The 14,514-nt window shown below is 43.7% G+C and overlaps 1 protein-coding gene across 5 annotated transcripts in view; it reads left to right on the top strand.

Moving 5' to 3' along the window:
- SPNS2 (SPNS lysolipid transporter 2, sphingosine-1-phosphate) overlaps positions 1 to 14,514 on the top strand; it is a 126,515-nt gene that overhangs the window by 52,606 nt on the left and 59,395 nt on the right. For all 5 annotated transcript variants that reach the window (XR_009967339.1, XM_062632385.1, XM_062632394.1 and 2 more), the window contains exon 3: positions 6,491 to 6,627. Coding sequence is in view for 4 of the 5 variants with exons in the window: in XM_062632385.1 (XP_062488369.1) it covers positions 6,491 to 6,627 (137 nt within the window). In the remaining variant the exon portion in view is untranslated. The remainder of the gene's footprint in view (positions 1 to 6,490; positions 6,628 to 14,514) is intronic.

The raw sequence follows: 14,514 nt of genomic DNA, 5'->3' as shown, positions 1-14,514 counted from the left end.
CTCTTTGCCCAGTACAGCTCCTCTCAAAGCTCAGGTGGCATTAGAGTGTTCTTGGACTGGTTTTCTAGCTATTCTTATATGATTTTATGTTTCCAAAGAGTGGATTTCCCAGCAATTCCCACTGAAGCAATTATTCTTGTTGGCTAAGGTGAGCAAAGCCAGCCTTCAGGATATCCTTTGCTGGGAATATAAGGGATAATTTGGGGAAGAATCTGGAGAGGAAAAGGGATGGAATTATCAGTACTGGATTCTTCCCAAGGCTGCATCTTGTATATTGTTGAGTCAGTCATGGCCTTGCCAGGCAAGCTGTGTTCAGACCATGTCTGTCTTCGTAAGTGGTGTTTTTGTAACTGGGTTCTGACCCTGTCACAGCAAATGAAATTGAGTGGTATCCTACAGCAGCTGCCTTCTCACTGTAGGTATGTATGGCAGCTCTGGGTGTATATAGTCATCCTAAACATGTTGTTTGTATTTTACATCAGTTTGCTCTAAGGAAAAACCTGGCATCTCATGGTGCAATGTGCTCCCTGCAGAGAAGACAAGATTGGAGCTTGGATACTGATGAGTAGCATCAGCAATAAGGGAAACACAATCTAGAGTGTCCTGCCAAACAGAGAGCTACCAGAGAAATGCAATGTGTGAGTAATTATGTCCACACCTTTTAAAGCGCTGCTTTTCTCCTCATTAATTTGCTGAGGACACAAGCACACAAAGCATTTATGATATTCTCAATTTCATCTTGTACTGTGGGCTGTTCTTGGAGAGCATTGCAGGCCACATCCAAGCCAAACAGTTGAATACTTGAGTCCAATTGATTTAGTGTGTTAAATGCTCCTCTGTTCGATGCTGTCAGTATATGACAGCTTTGCATGACATATGGAATGGATGGTGTGTTTCAAAGCTCCTCACACTTGTCAGAAACTTCTAGTCTGCATGATAGTCTGGAACCCAGTGATCTTGTGTTTTGCACTTGCCAAAGCGCAGCAACATGATCCATCTGTTGGCTGTTGAATTAGAAATGAAGTAAAACAAAGTCCATGTGGAGAGTGATGTAACAGCGTGTACCTATGGCAGAGTTTGTGATACTGATGATGTAGAGGGTCTTATTTTGTATTGTAAGAACTCATCTTCATCAAAGCATGAATGTTTTCAATCCCAGGGCCTTGGGCTGTCCTGCAGTCAGGTATCGCTTTTACCTTGGCCATGTCACCATGCTGTGTCTGAGCCATCAGGTTCAGTGGCTAAGTAGCATGAAAGGATCTTTGTTCTTGCTTAGCTTGTACAGTGCTATAAGGAAAAAAAATCTCTTTCCAGTGTAGTTGTAGACCAAAAATACCTCTAGCATGAGTATGGTCCTGTGAACAGGACACTGCTGAAGCTGAAGACCTGCACAGCTTCAAGATTTCTGTAGTTCATTTTGCGTAGGTCACTTTGCTGTGACTGAACTTCCTTCAGCCCTGAAGTAGAAATTAATGATGTTTAAGTTCCTTTCTGAATTTTCCCAGGCCCCACTGTGATTAAATGTGCTGTGTATGTATGTGCTGAGTAGTATTATTAAAGCATAAAACTATAATGAAAATGGAAATAAAGAAGCATTGCAAAACCATGTCTTTGCAATGGAAGAGCTGATTGGGCTGTTGGGAGAGTCTTTATTGACCACTGCAGGTAGATGGCAGCTGGTGCCATGAACAGCTTGAGAAACCCCTATACCCACAACCGAAAGTCCCTGGAGTAGAAGTCGCTCAACGACACCCCAGCAGGGCAGTGTCTCACGCGGCAACACCCATAAATTATCCCCTCCAGAGCGGGCTGGGTGTTGAGGTGTTCTCATTGTTTGGAAATTTGTTGCTGGGGAAATATTAACAACCTCCCAGCACATAGTTCTTTGCCATGGCTAAGTGGATTGCCAGTCCCTTGAGGCAGAGGCTGTCTCGGTTTGCGTTCCGCAGAGCCAAACACATTGTCAGCATTCAATTAGACAGGTATATATGGTTTCATGCTGACTCAGAGCTCAAAGATAGCCACTATATTTTTCTTGTTGAGCATCCCTGTGTAGAGAGTGAGTTATTTTTATCTCAACCTGAACCTTTCTGGCGTTATTTGTGTCAGGTAAAAATAAACCCTGTACTTGAAGTGAAAAATGAAAGAAGGGATCTTTTCTTGGAGGTGCCTGTCATCATATCAACCTTCCAGTAACAGAGGAAATTCAAGCTCTGCGTATGCCTTTGTCAGTGCCTTTCTTCTTGCTTATACTACGTGGATGACCTGCTGGCAGGAGAAGCAGGAGATGGAAAGGGCCGATCAGTCCGCGTAAGAAAAGAGCAAGTGAAGACAGAGGGAACAATGTCTTTGGAATCAAGGGGTGGGAAGCTGATGGGTCAGAGCCGCTTCAGGGAACACTCGTAGAGTCAAGCTGGTAAATTTTTGTTTACAGGGAAAGAAGAGAACAATAAGAGCAATGAGGTCTGGTTCCAGTAGGCAGGAGCTTTTTGTGACTTAAAGTCTACAGTTTCTCTCTCATCTCCTTTGCTTCCACTCTCTGGGGGTTTACTTTTCCATGGCTACACAGACAGCTCCTGAGAGGAGCAGCAGTAAGCAGCAGCTCCCTGGCCACAATCCCTGAAAGATGACTGGCGGTACATGAAATGGGCAGCAGAGGAGGATGCTTTCCTGCTCTGGGGGCTGTTAGGGTGGGAAGTATAAGGTTTGATAGGGTTTTTTCAGGCTGTACATTGTTGTAATTCCATCCATGCACGGAAAAGCTGGGCAGTGCTAGCTGCCTGTGCACCTGTACAGGGTGCGACAGGCATTCCGGGGCAGAAATAGCCACCCAGCCATCCTGTTTGGGCAATTAGACTCTTCCTGCATTCTCACCGCAGCCGGCATTTCAGCCGCAAAAGGAGGCAGAAAGACAAATGGGATCTGCTGTTGAAAATACCTGTACTTAAAAGAACCTCCCTCCTGGGATGGCATTCATTATGTGTCTGTTATTCATCTTTGGCTCACATAATAATTTGCTCCTGCAGAAATGTATCTCAGCTCCACCCAGTGCTGGGACTGAGCCACCTTCTGCTGGCACAGCTGGAGATCACTTAGCAAGAGGAGTTAGCTGTATGGCATATATAATAGTGACTGACATAGCTACACCTGCGCACAACTGCTCCAAACACAGTCACTTCGAGCCATCCCAAATCCCAGTGGATCTCTAACTGAGCCCTGGCTTGCAAAGCACATCTCTTCAAGAGGTGAGGTGGTTTTAAGTGTAAATGGAAAGAGGAGCTGTTGATTGTTAAGAGGCAAATGAAATGCCAGCCTCTGTCACATGCTCTCCTAATGGAAAAGATTGGTGGCAGTGGGCTGAGCGGAGGCAGCAGCTGCTGTGGTGTCACTTGAGTATTAACTGGGTGAGTGCAAGGAGCAGAAATGCCGTGGAGGAGACTGGCATAAGCGCCCAGGCTCCGTTCCTGAAATGCATCCCTCTGCCTTATGCTTCAGCCATCTTCCTCTACAGATCAATCCTGATTCTGCTGCCGCTCTCCAACTGAATATGCTGGCAGTGTTCTGTCTTCTGGATGAGATCTCTTCTTTGTGGTGTTTAGTTGAGCAGAACCTCAACTAGAGGAACTCAGGTTTCCATCCTACCTGGTAACGTGCAATAGATTCATTCACCTCTGTTCTGCCAACCCAGTCTGGTGCTCAGGAGTCTCGTCCATCATTTGCAGGAGTAATTGTCAAAATTGATTCGTGGGAAATGCCTGTAACAGGCAGATCCTTTTGACAGACCAACACAGCCATCATATTCTGCATTTATTTGAGTCACTCCATGCTCTGATGCATATTTGGGTCATAAATACTCTGATATAAATTGCATTTATTACAATGACAGCTGTGTTCCATTACCTATTATTTATTAGGTTCTGCTGTCCTTTCATTTTACACCTTGTGGAGCTGTCAAGTCAGCTCCTTACCAGTGACAAAGCGCACAGCTCAGTTCAGAAGCTTCCAAAAATAAATTCTCCAAAGGGATTTGAGTACCATCAGGATGTATGTTGTTGGAAAGGCACTGGACTGTCTCTTCTTGGTTTGTTTTATTGGAAAGAAGAGGTTTGTGCTTTTTGCCTGCTTTTGCCCATGTTGCAAAAGGAGACTTTGTGCTTGTGATCCAGAGGTGGCTGAAGCTGATAATTGATGTGAGTTTTGGATCACCCCCTCCTTGTCTCGGGGTTGAATTAGTCAGGTTATTTGGCATTTGAAATCGTGGCATGCTGACTTGGATGGTTCTGATTTTCACTCAGAAGCTTTTTTAGCTTCATGTCTTTTTACATCATAAAAATGGCAGAATATCTGATTCTGAGATGAATGGATTTCAGTGTCCTTCCAAGGGTAAGGTCAAATTGCAATGGGCACACTGCTCTGTACGAGTCAGAGTCATTTTCTGCTTCTCATTCCCAATCCACAGTCACGTATCCTTTGTGCCAGGTTGCTGCACCAGATTTGCAAGGTGCTGAGCGCTTGGGTGTTAGTTCAGGAAAGCACTTAATCATGGAATTGATGACCTTAAAGAGCTTGGTATAAGCATGTGCTGAAGTGCCTTGCTGGACTGGGGCCAGGGCAGATGTGCCTTTGCAGAGCAGAGATTTGTGAAGCATTCCTGGGCTACTAGAGCCAAGTTCACCAGATGAAGGGAGCTGGACTGTGCTGCTGGGATGGGTGAGCGCGAGGTCTTTCTAAATGGGATGAGCCCCATAGACATGGGGCTGGTTTCTTGGTGACAGAGTGCTAAGTGGGGCCTCGGGGTAGCTGAGTAGTTTCTCTGTAAAACACAAGAGATGAAAACACTGGGTAAATGCTCATAGTTTTACTCAACAGGTTTTGTTTGAGCAAGGATTTGGAGATAGATGCAGGGACTGAGTGTTCTATCAATACAGTTTATGTGCTAGCATAAAACCACATTGTTCATGGCATTTGTATTGAAATATGTGTGCTATAATGTTGTGTGTGTTTCTTTTCATGTCTCAACACTTTTGTATTGTCTCTATTCATTTTACTCACAATGGAAAAGGAGCAAATCTGTAATTCCAGTCAAATATCACAGTGTAAAATTGATATACAAACAGTCATATGGCTCACAAAATACAGATGCAAATGGATATGTATTATATACAGAGCAGCTTTCACATCTTAATGTACTAAAAGAGAAGAGGCATTTAGAGAATTTCATAGTTCAACATTCTTTCAGCATATTTTTGAGCTATTGTATCTCATCGTCCATGAAAAATTAATAATCTGGTTCTTAATCACCTTAATTTTATGCATGCATTCCAACCAAAGGGGGGTGTGTCCTCTGCTCTTGCCTTTTCATTCCTATTCTATTCCTCTCCCCCCTTTTACACAATTAAAAGTAGAAGGTTGGGGTTAGACAATGCCAAAAGCCCACCCAAGAGCTGCCTGATAACTACAGTCATAACTCTGTGACTGAAGAGGGATCTCCAGGTATTCTGGTGTCCCACCCAAATCCCTCTGCATTTGCTGAACCAAAGAAAGTAGAAGTCAAAAAGCTCCTACGACATGGCAGTAAAATCAATGTAGTTTCTCTCATCAAAATCTCTTGTGTGCAGTCAAAGCCAGGTATAAATCAGCTGAATACCTGGCAGCTTCTGCCAAGTTCCAAATTAATCATGAATATGGTGTGAGTGCCTCGTTTCAGGTGATTTCAGTGGTGTCACTACCCAGATTCTTTTGAGCTAGGCTGAAGGAGTGAACTCCGAAGCTTAAGAGATTTCAGAGAGTTTATTCTATCAAGAGCCTCATTCCTACATGACAGAAGGTCTTGGGTTAATGCTTTGGGATTTGGGGGGGTGAAGCAAATGGAAAAGGTGAATTTGTAGCCTTTCAGCTAAGGATGTTCCTGGCCTGTTAGGGCTTTGTAGGTTAAAACTCTTAGTGAGATGGGTTTAAATACAAGTTCATTGCTGGTGAATGGACCTAACAAGGAGGCAGGAGTTGCCTAACTGCAGGGCTGGTGCCAGTAGGGTAGTATCAGTGTTTGCTGGTTTTCCCTCACTGTTTTATGGTTGCCTTAAAATACTGCTAGGAAGGATGAAAGCCGTTCAGTTTCTGTGCCCTGGATCTCTCTGGTCTCTGCTGCCATAGCCAACAAGGAGCCCTTACCTTGCTTTCTGTTTGCTTGAAACTCCTTCCAACCTCTACGTCACCTTCTCAGTGACATTCAGGCAAAAGCTCTTAATATATTCTGTCATGGTTTTGACCATCTGAGCTCACAGTGGACTTTGAGGGCTGGTGCTTTCAAATGTAATACAAGTTCAGTGGCACTGACTTCTGAAAGCCTTTCAGAATGTGCTGCTTTGTAAGTCAGGGCTGCAGAATGCCTGATTAAATGGAACTGCTCTCTAGGGGATTTGGCTTGCAGAAAATTAGTTTTCATGTTCTTGGCCTGATGTTTATTAAACGTTTCTTTCCTCCTTTGCAGTTTTCATCTGCAGTTTCATGGTTGCAGCCCCTATCTTTGGCTACCTCGGGGACCGTTTCAACAGAAAGGTCATTCTCAGCTGTGGCATCTTCTTCTGGTCAGCTGTCACTTTTTCAAGCTCCTTCATCACTGAACAGGTAAGATCTTTGCAGAGGCATCACAGTGTGCTCAAGGGGAGTGCATCCCTCTTGTGTGTATTTAACATATAGCATGTTGCATTATCTGACCTTTTGTGGGTGAAGTGTGAGCTGTGTAACTGTGTTTTCTTAACTGTGAAAGCTGCTATTCTGCGATTCATTTGGTTCATAAAAAAATACCAGGTGAAAAGCAAGAGCTTCTGTTGACATAAGGGCTTTGTTGTGAGAGAGATCATAATGAAACTTTAAAAGGCTTTGAAAAAGACTTGGGAAGAAAAAGAATCCATGGCTGTACAGTGGTTCTCTTGTCTTCTGATATCTAACAGAAGTCATTGGGGTTTGTTGGCAAGTCTGCTTGTGGAACGACAAATGTATCCATCAGTGGGTTTTTGAATATGCTGAGTTTCCTGCCCAACAAAGGCAGTGAAGGTGGATGATAGGATAAAGATTAGACACAGATTCAGCTCCTATAACACAACTGATGGATATGACTGGGGAACTCATGATGGAGTTGTCAGGCTCACTTAATTTTGTCAAGCAATGCACGGCATCCCTCACCTGCTTCCAGAGCAGCCACAAAACCCCACTTTGAGGACTCCTCATTGCATTCATTTTCTTGCCTGTCAGAGAAAACTTGGAGGAAGTAATGATCTGACAGTTTCTAGAGAAAATTATATCCTCTTGTTTTAATCGTATTAGAGAGGAGGTTTAATTGCTGCAGGTGGCAGCATTCCTGGAGAGACAAATCATAGCTCCTGGCATCATCAGACTGATTTCCCCAAGGGAGGCAAGGGCATTCCTCATCCTCTCAGTCCAGCTGCGTTCCAGAGATTGCGGCATTGTGGTCACACCAAGGAATGACAACCAGGGCCTGAACCTCTCCTCCCTGCTCCCTCCTGCCCACCCACATGCTCTGCAGTTTCTAATAAAAGAGAATTTCCACCTGAAGGCAGTGGCAGTCACACATCTGTCAGCTTTCCATGCTGGGTTGATCGTTGCTGCGTTTCTAAAGGAAAATGCATATGGCCAAATGTAGAAGCCTTTAACTCAGTAAATTGGTCTGGTTTATAATTGGCAGGAAAATGCCTTTTCCAGGGAAAAAGAGCATCTTCCATCCAAAACAAAGAGGCTTTTTTGGGTTTCTTTTTCATTGTGTCTATTTTTAATCTCGCCTAACTTTCTGCACAAGCAGCTGTGAGCAGAGCCCAAAGAGGGAAGCATTTCATGAAGGAACCAATTACCTGCTAAAAATCACTTCTCATGTTATGAACACACATTCATGCTCAGGTTCTCATCAATCTCTCTGCAATGGACCTAGTCCTGTAGTTGCAAGTAACACAACACTGGAACTGGATTGATGTGATCTGTGTTCTCAGAGTTGATTTTCAGTCTAAGGATTTAAGGCTTATTTGCTGAAGTAGTCATGGGATTATTAAGTATGGTCAGTATGGAGGAGCTCAAAGTGGAAGTGAAGTACTGTTATCCAAAGAAAGGGAGAATAATATTTATAAAGCTGGATTATGTTTGGAATCCAAACACCAATATTTTGGAAGTCACAAGGGAGACAAGATCAAAATAGCCAGACCTGTGCTAACTGCTCCTGCACTGGCATGAGCACTGACTCTGGACCCAAACTACACACTTGGCCAAAACCCACCCCAGCGCTGAGGAAAATCCCCTCTCTTGATTTTACTGGGATCCACAACTCTGCCAGAAGACTTACTCTTAAGCCAGAGGTCTCATGCCCAGCTCTTGTTACCAGCTCCAGGATGAGATGGAGAATTCTGCAGCTGCTGTATGGATGTGTTCTACCCAGTGGCTGCAGCACTTGAGCCAGGTCATAAGAAAAACCGCTATCGCACATACAACCGCTTTTGGAGCCCTGATCTCTAATTGGGAAGACATGCCACACTGAACAAGGTGAATTCCTGAAGTGCTAATGAAGAAAGGTCAGAGAAGAGCTGATGCAACTTTTTTCTTTATAGAGTGACTAACCGGATATTTTTCCTGATCTTTGCCTTCTAGGATTCACTTAAGGAGCAAAACACTGGCTCTTCTCTCAACATTTTTCTTTCTTTCTTTGAAGACAGTTTGTGTGTTTGTCAGGGAGGAAGGCTGGGAGCTGAAATAGCAAAAGCTCTTTGCTGGCACAAATAAAAGCAGTAGTAAGACTACTGTAAGTAGATGAGTACTCACATCCAAGTCAACATGAAAACACAGGGCTAGAAGGAGCAAGTTGGCAGAGGCTGAGCCCATTGAAAAGCTCTACAGAAAATTCTTCTATGTGGCAGCAGCAAAAATACTGAACTAGGTGAGGAACAATAGCCAGGCAGTAGAAATAACAAACTGTGTCTTCAGGGATTGCCCTTCTTCAAACTCTAACAGTATCTAGTGCCTCATGCACACAGTCGCTATGAAATTAGAGAGTACGCATCCACACAGTTCAAGTTTGGAGTGTAAATGGAAAGAGACAGTTTAACAAAGGCAGAGTGCAGCTATATTGCCGGTGGACTCTGAAGGCACCCCATTTGTAAAGGTTCTTGGCAGTGTGTTGGTAATATTAGTTTCTGTTTAAAATTTAGACCCTTAAAGGAAAACAATCCAAATGCTCTCACTACCCTTTAGACCCCAGGTTGGGCACCAAAAAGAATGTCATGGATTAACCCCAGCCAGCAGCTGAGCCCCATGCAGCCACTCACTCACTCCCCTCTGATGGAATGGGAAGAGAATCAGAAGGGTAAAAGTGAGGAAACTCATGGGTTGAGATAAAGGCAGTTTTACAGGGAAAGCAAAAGCCCTGCACAAGGAAAGTAGAACAAGTAATTCCTTCAGCACTTCCCATGATCAGTCAGTTAGGTATCCCCAGCACAAGACTCCATCATGTGTAACAGTGACTTGGGAAGACAAATGTCATCACTCCAGGCATTCCCCCCTTCCCTCTTCTTCCCCCTGGTTTATATGCTCAGCATGATGCCATGTAGTCTGGGATACCCCTTGGGTCAGTTGAGATCAGCTGTCCCAGCTGTGTCCCCTTGGCTTCTTGTGCTCCCCCAGCCTCCTTACTGGTGGTGTGAGGCGAGGAGCAGAAACGGCCTTGACTTTGGGTAAGCACTGCTGAACAGTAAAGAAAGCATCTTTGTATTGTCAACAGCTTCCAGCAGAAATCCAGATCATAGCCCCACACTAGCTACTATGAAGAAAATTAAATCTATCAACCAGCACAAAAGGCTTGGAGCTCAATGAAGCAGTTCAACTAAGATACTATCTAAATGCTGTTTCATGCTCTTTGGCTTAAAAAGGCAGTGACTGAAAACCAGGGAATGAGATATATATGCCATGCAGAAATGTAGTTGCTAGAAAGTACTCCATTAAGGTTTGTAACCGCTTATTAAAATATCTGTAGTTTGTTATTACCAAGTATCTTGGGCTTTTAACATGGAATAATGACAGTCAAATAAACGAAGAATGAATCTCTCATATGCTAATAGCTACTAAATAACTATATAATCAGCTGTCACAAGGAGAAAAGAAAATCTAACCAAAATTTAAGGAGAGTTCCAGAGTATATAGGAGGTAATAGTTATAGAAATCATAAGTTTAACTAAAGAAAATCATCAGAAGTAACGAAACCTGAGATAATAGCGAGGTCACTTTTTGCTCTGTCAAATAATGTGATTTGACAACTTAGGTAAATGCACAATTTCTCTATGGAAAAATAAGAAATGAGTCCTCTACTTTGCCTCAGGTACTTGCACATTTCTGCTCTAAAACATTGTTTAGCACTTACTAAACTAAAAGTTGCATCAAATAATCATTAACAAACTTGCTCATTAATGGAAAATTAACGTTGATCCATATTTAGACGTGTCTCTAGATTAACTCCATTTAGGGAAACTTCAACAAAGTATGTCTATATCTCAATTTGTACTTTCTAAGTAAAAACGCCTCCTAGAAATGAGCTCCCTTTTTGCATGCCTTTTAATCGGTTCTCTACCTGTGGGTACACAGATTTTGATACTTTCATCTGCAAAGCCCTTTCTTGTGTCAGTTTTGGCCTTGGGCAAGCATTTGGAGACAACAGTTGCTGGTTGTTGGTTCATGCTGCATAATAAATCAGCAAAAAAAATATGTAAGCTGCTGTGCAGTTAGAGTCATATAACAAAGAAGTGCACTGAGCACACCATCTTCATGGATTTTCTTTACCAAGGTGTGTTTCCATCCACACAAAAAGCTAAATGTGTGTGTCTCTTCCTCTGCTTCAATATAAACTCTGCTTAATAAGTAGCCAGGTTTTTCTCTAGGTAGTATTTTGATGAGCTTTGTGTCCGAGTGCCTGGGTTGGGGCTGATCCTCTTGAGCTGGTTTATATTCCAGGATGTCATTGGGATGAGCCTGTAATCCCACTTGCACCATTTCTCTTTCTGAATAGTTTCACATGAAGCAGCTTGGTTATCAGGAATGATCAGGCCACGTGGTGAGTGTTTGTTTCTGGCTACTTGGGTACCACATCTATCAGTCTTGGGAAATACTGTTATTTCCCATGTAAATATCTTGAATAAGGCATAGCTCTGTGTAGAAGAGATGCTGTTTTAGAGATGAGCAAAATGTTCTGCTAAGTAGTTAGGCTCCACTAAGCTGGGAGACCAAGTGTAACTAATAATCATCCAGATGAGGCTGTGGTAATGTGGGTTTGCTGGGAGACATCAGAGCTGCAGATGGGAGAAAGTTTGGAAATGGAAAAGCAACTCATTAACAGGGTAAACCAGGAATGTGCTTTTGGATCCTCCAGTTCTTGGTAAATATTTCTGTTTGAATGTTGATCTACCTAACATGCTAAAACCTTTTTGCTCCCACTGCAAGTTAATCAGGATAGGTATTTCTGCTTGTGCTTCCCTCTCCTTTTGATTTATCTCTGTAAGAGGAAGCAGATAGTCCACTGTGGACTTGCAGTTAGCCTGCAGTGCTTGCTAAAGTCCTGTCTTTCAGTCTTGCCAGATATATATTTATTTCCAAAGCTTGTTTTTCAAGGAGTGCTGAAAGAGAAGCAACAAATTATGTGCAGCATGGAACAAATGGTTAGCTGGGTTAATTTTAAAAACATAAACCAACCCCACCTCCCTGTACGGGATGATTCACTCCAAGGAAAAAAAACCTTTAGTCTTATGTACTCTGACAGAAGTTGTATTATAAAACATACAGCTTCTGTTCCTTTGCCTCCACTGGGTAAGATAAATCCACAGTTTGAAAGCCAGAAACAAACAAAACTAGAAGCCCCAAGCCATCATTTTGTATGTAAAAAGGGTACTGTTGTATTTGAAGTCACCATGAATTACTGGAATGTGTACATCCCACTGTGCCAGCCTATTAGTTTTTGATCAGACCTCTCTTTCAGACAGAAGGCAAAAGAGATTCTCCAGTGTGAAGGCTGCTGCACACACACTCGATCGCTTCCCTCACTTGTGATTGCAACAGCTTGTCTGGCTGGTACAGGAGTCTGTGTTGGAACTGACATGGGGTGTTCACAAGTGTTGCTGGCCCTGCTGTGTTTGCCAGCCTTTAATGTGGTACTCAAGCCCCACAGCTGAGCATATGCTGTTGACATTTGGATTGCTGCATGCTTGCCCTTTTGTTAGATGCTCAGGAAAAATAGAGTCCACTGTGTCCTCTCTTAACACAGAGGAAGAGATTAGGGTGGGTAGTACACTACCGCAGTGTCGCTGTTCTGTCTGCCAGGGGTGTCAACACTCCAGTGACTAAGTGCTGCTGTGATGGCTGTGAATGTAATGCTGGTACAGTGCCCTGCTGCACTGCCTGGGAGCTGGAGCTACTCGTGCTTTGCCTCTGCTCTGCCAAGACAAGACACGGCAATCTATACATGTTGTCTTCTCCCCAGCTATCTGGGCTCCCTCCTCACCACAGGAGAGCTGCTGTGAGGAATCAGTGGGTGCCAGGTGGAGATGCATGCCATGCTGGATTTAGTTGGCTCCGAGGTCCCAGAAGAGAGAGGGAAAGGTTAAGGGCTCTCATCTCTGTTTCATACTGTGCTTCTTTTCGTACTATAGATAATGTGAGGTATATTGTAGGGAAGAAATATGCTATTGCTTATTCCTTCAGTAATGAAGCAATGGCTGAGCTGGGCATTTGTCAAGTCTGGTAAGGTCTTCAGCACAGTTGATACCAAATACTGTGTGGGTAACTGCTCTTATGAGCAGCATCTCTTGCACAGACAAATGTAATGATTTGAACTCTTGAATCTGGGGTCCTCCTTCCCTCAGATTTTGCTGACCTAGGACAGAAGAGATGGGAAAAGACTGATATAGATGCAGCAAGACATATATAGGTGCAGCAAGTTGCAGCTTGCTAAAATTGAGTGCAGAATTGCTCTCGTGTATTTGTCTCTGAGCTGCTTTATATTCTTTGTCCCTTTCTACTTGTCCCTCTTCCAAGGGAAACTATAAATGAAAAACAGGTTAGGGTGTTCTCAGAGCAGCAGCCCCCAAAAACCCAATCGGTGAGAGGAGGAGGCTGTTCGTAGGTGTTAGCAGAAATGGAAGTGGTGTACATTCTGCTCTGAGTGCTGTTTTCTCCCCTCCAGTATCCTCATCTCTGTATCTGTAAAGCATCTGGGAAGAGTTATTGGAAATAGGGCTGGTGATGGCTGCCAGGTGAGGGGCAGTGTAGTTCCAGAGCTTACTCAGAAAGCTTATTCATGTGATGAGAAAAATGAACTTCAAGAAATTGTCCTAAGGAATATCTGCACCATACATTGCATTGCCTGTCTGCAGTGGGTCTGGAGCAGGGGCAGTTCTGCTGTCCCCTCCAGGACCGGAGAGCAATCAAGATAACACCTTCCCTAGGTCAGGTCAATCTGGCATCGCGTCCTGTTATACTTCTCCAATCACCCCAGTCATGTACTGTTATGTTTATTAAGTGTGCCCCCTGCCTTCTGCTATCTACTCTTGAGTCATTAATGGGTCTGAAATCATTAAATATCTGAATCAAGCACTGTGGATGCCGAGAGAAGAAGAGATGTTTCTATTGCCGAGTGTCACGACTCACCTGAGCTGACGCGTGCTGCTGCAGAGGCTTCTCTTGCTGGTTCATTAAAATGAAGGCAGCAATTTGCACTGAAATGTCAGGGCTGCTCCTCAGAGCTCAGGCGTTTTCTAGAGCAGGTGGACAGAGGTTTGTGCTGGGAAAGGATCAAGAAATAGGCTTGAGGCTTAATGCCGATTTGCAGTGGGTCTCAGTGGGGGCTTCCTATAATTGCCTGCCCCTTTTTGAGTGACCTGTTGTTATCTGGGTTACTGTAGGATGTTAAAATCATTATCATAGGATCTGTGATTGTGGTTCTGATTCAGCTCCTCCTTTGGAAGTCTATGGGAACCTTTTGTGTGTCTTTGTGGGAACTGAGGCAGACTCTACATCTTTTTAAATCAATATGCTTACCTTTGATGCTGTTTCTTCAGATCATGAAAATGCCTCAAGATAGCAGCTGGGGACCATGGTGCTGGCATGAAAGGTCTTTACAGGCCAAGGACCTTCACAGCTTTGTCCCATTTTTATGCAGAAACCTGAATTTATAGTCTCTAGGTTGCAGAGTAGGAAAGTTCAGCTGCTCTGTCAGTTAATGGATGGGTTGGAAGCAATGCCAGCCTCTAGCTCTCATCCCACCTGTCCTGCTTTTATTGTGCCTGAGCAGGAAATCTCACCTGGGTTGGTTATTTGCTGAGCAGGCAGAGGGAAGAAGGAGCATCTATTTTATTGCCAGGCTGTGTGTGTCTTAGAAGCAGTCCTTCTTCTTGTGTTGTCTCTTAAAATGTGTATTCTGCTTGTCATGCTGCAGCAAAGGCCTAACCCCAGAGCATGCTGATGGAACACAAAGAG

Source organism: Pezoporus occidentalis, unplaced genomic scaffold (genome assembly GCF_034315485.1).
Source record: "Pezoporus occidentalis ecotype Australia unplaced genomic scaffold, CSIRO_AGI_Poc_V1 ctg110, whole genome shotgun sequence".
Lineage (NCBI taxonomy): Eukaryota > Metazoa > Chordata > Aves > Psittaciformes > Psittacidae > Pezoporus > Pezoporus occidentalis.
Note: the sequence above shows the minus strand (reverse complement) of the source record. Positions and strands in the feature narration are given on the sequence as shown.